At 44.9% G+C, this 7420-nt stretch overlaps 1 protein-coding gene across 1 annotated transcript; it reads left to right on the top strand.

Annotated features, from left to right (window-relative positions):
- The first annotated feature begins 3027 nt into the window (after positions 1-3027).
- Positions 3028-6902, top strand: LOC144124705 (uncharacterized). The gene is made up of 5 exons (XM_077657548.1): positions 3028-3185; positions 4509-4660; positions 5304-5371; positions 5508-5588; positions 6664-6902. Exons 1-5 carry the CDS (start codon positions 3078-3080, stop codon positions 6804-6806), a joined length of 552 nt encoding a protein of 183 aa, XP_077513674.1. The 5' UTR covers positions 3028-3077; the 3' UTR covers positions 6807-6902.
- Positions 6903-7420: the final 518 nt, after the last annotated feature.

Raw genomic sequence — 7420 nt, 5'->3', positions numbered from 1 at the left:
CACCCCCGACACTACAGGTACGTAGGAAGGTCGCTGTGATTTGCCTTTTTCATGAAATAATTCCTAGTCAGCGCATTCTATTACCCCCCCCCCCCTCTTGCCGGACCACATCGCACATCCCGGCGTCCTTATCACGACCTCAGTTTTAGGCGCATGTTGGGTAGAACCGCGGCTTTTAATTCATCAGCACTGCCTCGTGCCGTGAGCTACTGGAATGATTTTCCTGATCGCATTGCTAACATTGATGACCCAGCAGTCTTCAAATAGCGAGAACTGCTGTGGTTTTATTAGTTACGTAGTACACTGTTTTGTATTCTGTTAATCAACTTTTAGCCACCTTTGTTAGTTGTCACTTGTTGTATAGTGATGCATGATTTGCTTTTGTGTCCTTTTGTGTCCTTCGCATCCTGTATGTGCGCCCTCACACAATACTTCTATTTGGAGCCTGTGGGTATTGTGAATAAATAAATAAGTAAAAACTCTATGAACGAGTAATCCACCTGAGGCTTGAGAATTACATAGACGAAGACAGCCTATTTCCTTCATGCATGCTGGGCTTCCGTAAAGGACTCTGCACCCAACATGCCTTCCTCCGTATTAAAGAATAAGTCATAAATACATCCCCCAAAACGCCGAAAACCTTCTACTCGCACTAGACTTGAAATTAGCATTCGACAATATTGTCCACAACACCGTATTAAAAGAATTAAACACTATCAACTGCGAGGAGAAATTCTTCAAGTACGTGAAGGCATTCCTGTCGGATCGCAACGCCACCATGGGAATTGGAGAGACCCGGTCACCCAAGGTACCCATGCCCAACAAAGGCACGCCGCAGAGCTCTGTAGTCTCTCCAATGTTGTTGCAGATAGGAAGGCTCAACTTAGCCAAACGGCTCTTAACCCGCGAAGATATCGGCTGGACCATATGCGCGGACGACCTCACCATATGGGCTACACAGGGATCATTGGTGCTGAAGGAAGAAGCTCTGAAAGCTGCTATAGGTATGGTCGAAGAATTTCCGAAAAGAGTGGTCTTCATTGCTCCGCGGAGAAATCGCATTGGATAACAGACCCAGAGCTACGGCTCCTACACCGGTCATGAGTGTATTTTCCCCATAATTGAACTAAAGGCGATGGCTTGCTTGGGCGAGTTTTCGTTCGCGGTCTGTCGGCTTCTTCATTTGCACCAAGTGTTGTGACTGCGAAATGAATAGAATACAAAAAGGTGAAATTTCCTCCGTGGTACCTATATTCTATACCCCTAATTTTTTCCGTGACCGAGCCAGTAAAACTCCTCGGTAGCGTCAATCGTTTGGGCTGCACGCAAGCGGTGATAGGCACTCTGCAAATTGATATGCAGGCGCAGAATATTTTAGCACTTAACGGCAGCGCACGGAATGACATTTTGTTTTCTAATTACAGGGGCTGCGCTAACCAGGGCACGCTAACTAGGACACACTAAAGAGGGCGCGCATACCTTGATCCAATTGTGCCGCCATAGCGAGCAGGTGTAGGAACTCTTGCAGAGGCTACGAAACCCCGATGCTAGCGCCGCCGCTTTCATTTTCGAGCCTTAACAGAACTAGTATGTCTGACTGCGTGCTTCCGAGACCTAGGGGCCCTAACAGGTGACAGATATTAGCACCGCCTATCGAGTGTCTCTCGAAGCAGGCTCTAAGTATGTGATCTCGTTTGCCTTCATTTCAAGCTTTTTTTGCGCTGTGAAAATATCTCTGTTGAATAAAATGACGCCCTTTGATCAGTCATACTCGCTAGCTCGTGAATGAAGATAAGTCAAAGTTTTCAATTGTCATAACATGCAGGAGGAAGGAGGATTTTTCTATGGAAGTTGCAGCGACTGTGACAGAGGCCGTACGACAAGCTTCTTTGTCTTGTGGGCTTCTGTTTCAGTGTTATTGTAGTACTTCGAGTAAAAAAAATTCCCAAATATAAAGTGTCCTCTATTTTATGGCCCATTGTTATCATATATTGATAGCTGATAGGTCACAAAATTGCTGAATTCTGAAGCCTGAATAGGGATAGGGTGAAACACAAAACATTGTGCGCAACAACGGAGCACTGGATCTTGCCTCATCTTCCTTCGTCCTCTTGCAGGTGTGCTGTTTCAGCCTTGTGGGATCAAATATAACCGCACGACTTTCGGCGTACAAGTAGTAAGCACGCGAAAATATGTACAATAAAATGTACCCAATATGAAGAAACGCAAGGCTTTGATTCTTATTTGCGGGATCGAATCACGATTCATTCAAGTCGACTCTATCGATTACCTTTCTTTAGGATTGCATTAATCTTTTGATATCACAGCTATTTTGGCCTCAGTATGAACCCTTTTTTTCACTTTTTCGTAGCGATGTCGTAAAAGCGTGCGCCCAACGTCGTGTTCAGTAACCGAGCGCGAAATGGCAACACAGCTCGGTTTCCCTTCTGCATAGTAATTTCCTGCCACGTGCAGACCTTCTTTGCCACGGCAGCACATATTCGCGGTAAGGTCAGCTTCAGCCGTGTAGTAACAGAGCGGAACTGGTAGCATATTCTTTTCCGGAAGTTGTTGCTATCCCTTCCCACAAGCCGAAAAGGACCTGCGCACAATGTTAGTGTTTGACCTCCGGAATATGCAGCGAAAACAGTCTTACTTCTACTGTATTATGCCGTACAATCGAGAGGAGCTTTGACATTGAGAGCGGAAAATCCCCTTCCCACTGTGGGGAACCTATATCATACATGAAAGCGATAAAAAGAACTAGGAACCATTTTTCCAGTGCAGCTAGGCGCGTTTCTACCCATTTACCCCAGAGTATCTTTCACCAAGGTAATTCACGTGCTAGCGCCCAAGGATTATGCGCACAAAAAATTTGCGGCACGTGGAAGCACTTGTTTCACGGAGAGCAAAGTGCTTTCTTTTTGTTTCTAAAGGGTTGCAACAACGCCCACATATGCTGACACAGCAAGATTTCTTATTGGACGAGGTGCACTTGTCAGACGGGCTTTATAAAGCACGCCAGCGATGTCTGTAAGCAACAAACCTTTTGTCTGTGGAAATTACGTGCTGACAGAATGGCCGCTCATTCCATTTCCGTACACCTGCTTTTCCTTGCCTTGGTAGCCAGCGTCAGAGGCCAAATATGCGGCACGGCGGCGAACCAGCCATGCAACGCTACACAGGTAAGAAGAATTACACCATGCCTCAGAGTTTTAAGTTCATTTGAAAAGGCTGATGAAAGGTACGCAGAAAATCATTTCCTGGGGATAAGACAGATCATAATGACCTACATAGTTGAGCCCCGGTACACGTTTTTATAGACCCTACTTTTTCTTCGGACACATTGGTTACGTAACGAAGCCAAGAAGCTTCGGGAAATGCAGACTCAAGCTCAATACAGTAAGGAGAGGAAGCTGAACTACAACGTCTTTTAAATTTAAATTTAAGTTAAAATGGCAATACTGAGCAAAAAAGTGCTTGGTAAGCATTCAGAACGCGCATTTTGGGACCATTAGTCTCCGAATAAGGCACGTGTAATAATTTGAGGTTTGTCCCCCCGGCATGGTTTCTTCTATAGTAGCTCTTGTTGCTGGGCTTGTTGGATACGCATATTAAACTTGTAACATGAATATTCCACTAGCCCAGGAACAAGCTTATGGATATTAAACACTTTTAACATAACATGTGTTACGACAAGTTATGGCTAACATAAACGACTCTAAGTGGCTGTTTGTTTAATGATCGCCCTGAAGAGTTCTTGCCCAAGCGCCAATTTTGTTAGAACACAATAGAGACAGAATTGCGCTGTATATGAAGCGACGTTTACTTCAAGGCAGCATAGATTTGTTGCACCGCACAGGTTCGCGTGCAAGAGTAACTGGTCACTTTGTTTTGTTTACTTTCCTGTGCAACCGGTTACACGTACAAGCGTGTCAGGCTGCTGCCGAGAAAACTGAGCACATTTCTGGGGGCAGCAAATAAATGGGTCTTTGCACATATACCTGCTTCTTTTGTAATTAGGAGGAGGTCAATAATAATTGCTCTGTCTGTAAAAAAACTCCCTGTTATTCGAGTGCCGTAACGGTTTCGGCTGAAGGAAACTCGCCTGAAGTTATCTGGTCGACACGAGGCACAATGCTGTGTTTACCTAAATCCACACGTGGCCCTCGTAATCTTAATGCTATGATGCCGAGTACTGGGCCACCTTGATTTGCCTACTTTCTCAGTTGTTCCATTACTTGGCTGGCTTCCACTATGCTTCTAATTATGCAGCATCCAGTTTTGTGACTATGCCGTGAAACTTTAGAAAAGACTTCTTTTGAAACGCTATTTTGCTCACTGCGAATCGCGTTGCATCGTTGTTCCTGGGCGATACATTTCTGTTAATTCTCTGTTAACGGAGAAGTGCGAGTGGGTACAACTCGGCACCTCCTGCCGTGAGCATTTTATAAGCGGCACGTTTGAAGCCAGTGAAAAAATGCGCACTTTACGCGGCGCGTCCACAGATTTTCTCTAGCTTCAATATGAGCTATCTGGCGGAATCTACCTCCGATACGAGCCAGGGTAACTGCACCTACCTGGTCCTACAGAGTCATCAAATTGACAACGGCCAGGCGAATTTCTTTCTTCTCACACGGCCCGAAGATGGAACACAAGTGTAAGCAGCGAGCCACTCCAACTTGCCATCGAAATTTTCTAAGTGACGCGAAAATTTAATAACGCAATGAAGCGCAAAAATGGAGAGCTTAGTTCTGAAGGCAAATCGGCAAACCCGAAGCCATCGGGTTTTTTTGACAACGCATCGCCTCGCCTGTTGAGTAAGAAAGTATAATAAAAATTTTACGGTCGATTTGCATAGTTAGGCCAGATGATAATTGCGTGGGCTAGCGTGTCGGTTTTCACTTTGGTTTCGGGGGATGCACGGAATGCCGACTATAAGTGCTATCGCACTAAAATACGCATTTAACCCTGGAATTTGCCACCGACTTTGTACACTGGGTTCAAGATTACATTTTAATAACTTTAGGAATGGTGGTCAACATAACTCCAAACGCTGATGTTGCAAATATAGTATTGCTGCCAGGCGGACCCAAACTCGGCAGATAACTGTGGCGTCAGTGTCAGACATAACTTTTTATTCGATGAGTTCAGGTGCCTGAAATTGAAAATTGTGTCAGTAGCAAATTTCCGCTTTATGCCGAGGAGACTCCACATATGCCGAAAATGCATTTAGTGTTTCGGATGGCCTCCCAAAGAAAGCGTAAATTTCTACCGATTGCTATAATATAAACTCATTGCAGGACTTCAGACATCGAGACTGCCACTTTAACTGAGAGCCCAGATGTCATCAGCGTCGTCTTCGCTAGTGGTAAGTTCAGCACTATATCTTTAAGGCTCCCGGAAAAAGCAACATCTAGTTGGAAAAGAAATGTTTCGAAGGACATTTTACAGCACTAGTAACGGTGAGACTGATATCAGCATGCGGTTTCCTTTTCTTTCAAAAGATCCTGACACCACTTACGAAGTGGATCTGCCCTTCGCCAACTACTCAGCATGCTTCGTAACTCGCTTCAGTGCAGCCATAGGTAAGAGCCGCGCTTCATATTGCTGCTCTACAGAGCACACCATTTTTCAGTACTTTATAGTTGGCGCCCCATTTGTTGTGACAAGTGCTGCTACCCTAGTAAAAAAAACTATCATGCAATAACCCCATACAGCTGTGTCATACGAATATCTTAGAATTATCCAACACATGTCGTACAAATGTCATTCGTCTTTTCTCACGAAGTTATTCCTTTTTCATGCAAATTTCATAGGTGTGAAAGCACGAAGAAGGTTATTGCTTCATACGACTTTTTTTGAAAGCCAAATTCGTCTTGCTTGTGTCTACTGAAAATTCTTAGCCGAATTGCGGCATAGAGTTTTTTTAACCACCTATGTCAAAAACCCCTGACGCGGTTTTGCTTACCTCTAGGTGAAAAGGGCTTCTGAAATTTGAAATTGTAAAGAGTAAAAAGAAGTTAAATGCGCTTCGCGACTAAGTGTAAATGAACCACAACAATAAGGGATTTCATTCTGGGTCGGCTAACGAGTACCTTTGATTGAGAGACGGTCGGTGCATTGTCAAATATCATGATGCTTGATAGATACATGGAATTTTATGCTTGTAACCCGTATTATGAGCTTCCAACTTAAATCCCGAGGAGGCAGGTCCTGTTGAGAGCGCATCAACGTTCTTTATCTTCGTAAACAGAAAGTAATCATTCATGACTCTAAAGAGAAAGAAAGGCGCCCTTCTCCGTTATGACAAGTTTTGTTCTCTCAATATTTGAGCCTAGTTACAAGCCTTGGAGCCCCAATTTTGCTCGCCCGTCAAACCGTTTCCTCTTACCTCTTCTTCTGTTGCCGGTCGTGGGCTTACTTAACTTCATATGTCGCTAGGACCTGGAGGTTTGTGTGTGGCGTGTGGCCAGGATGACATGGCGAGAAGTTGAATCTTCATTCTTCTGTATACTGCTGAATTTGAACGATTGCCTCTTCACGAGGCATACTTCTGGTGTAGAAATTAAAAAAAATGTTCTCATATTTGTATATGGTGGTGTAAGGCCGAGTAGCCTGAGAAATTCGCCGAGGATACGTGCAATGGCTCTTTGCTCGCAGGCTGCCGTCTCTGGGTGTACGAAGGCACAGCGCCGGAAATTGTTGAAGCCTGCAAGGAAGGCCACGTCCAGGCCTGCGGTGAACCCGTCTACAGCACATACAACGATACTCTGTGTGCTAGTGGACCGACGGGATCGGCGTAGATTCGGTGTACCTTTTGCTTCGGTTTACAGCAGCTTGTGCCCCGCGACTGATCTGCGTAATTTAACCTGCGCAAATAAATGGCTTTGGCAATTCAACGCAGATGATTTCTCATACTCCGTAGCACTTTCGTTTTGAAGGACCTCGAAACGATAGTCTATCGACTCAGTGTTGCTACACGGGCGCCTGCGGTGGCCATCGAGTCAACGGAGCAGCGCAGACTGTAGCGATATATCAAGGCCCATCGAGCGGCGGCTGTGTGCGCTCTACGACGCGGAGCGCTAGCAGCAACGCGCAGAGGAATGAAATAAGAGCTAATATTCGAAATATATTAAAGTTTCGTGTGTACAACATTTTTTCCAGTAAAATACAGGTAGGTATACAGAACGCTGCTGCGCTTGTTTTAAGCTCACTAGGTCTCGTCTCCTTCGTTTTTGTCGCCCCTTTCTTTCTTGGCTAGCATTGCTGCAAAATATGCACAAAGCAGTATGCAGCCACTTTCTAGCAGAGCGCTGCTGCATGTATAATGTCATTGTTAGCAGCGATAAAAAAACAACGGGTTTTCTCAAAACGCTATGAATGCTAAACAGTTTGTCAAGAACAAGAAGTTTCAGGA

Source organism: Amblyomma americanum, chromosome 3 (genome assembly GCF_052857255.1).
Source record: "Amblyomma americanum isolate KBUSLIRL-KWMA chromosome 3, ASM5285725v1, whole genome shotgun sequence".
NCBI classification, from domain to species: Eukaryota; Metazoa; Arthropoda; class Arachnida; order Ixodida; family Ixodidae; genus Amblyomma; species Amblyomma americanum.
The sequence above is the reverse complement of the archived record's forward strand: the minus strand, read 5'-3'. Positions and strand labels throughout refer to the sequence as shown.

What these genes read in the sequence shown, in the direction of transcription:
- LOC144124705 (XM_077657548.1), top strand. Translation starts at nt 3,078, where the DNA reads ATGGCCGCTCATTCCATTTCCGTACACCTGCTTTTCCTTGCCTTGGTA. An exon ending in AGCCATGCAACGCTACACAG is followed by an intron (nt 3,186 to 4,508) that starts GTAAGAAGAATT and finishes GCGCGTCCACAG; the next exon opens with ATTTTCTCTAGCTTCAATAT. An exon ending in CCCGAAGATGGAACACAAGT is followed by an intron (nt 4,661 to 5,303) that starts GTAAGCAGCGAG and finishes AACTCATTGCAG; the next exon opens with GACTTCAGACATCGAGACTG.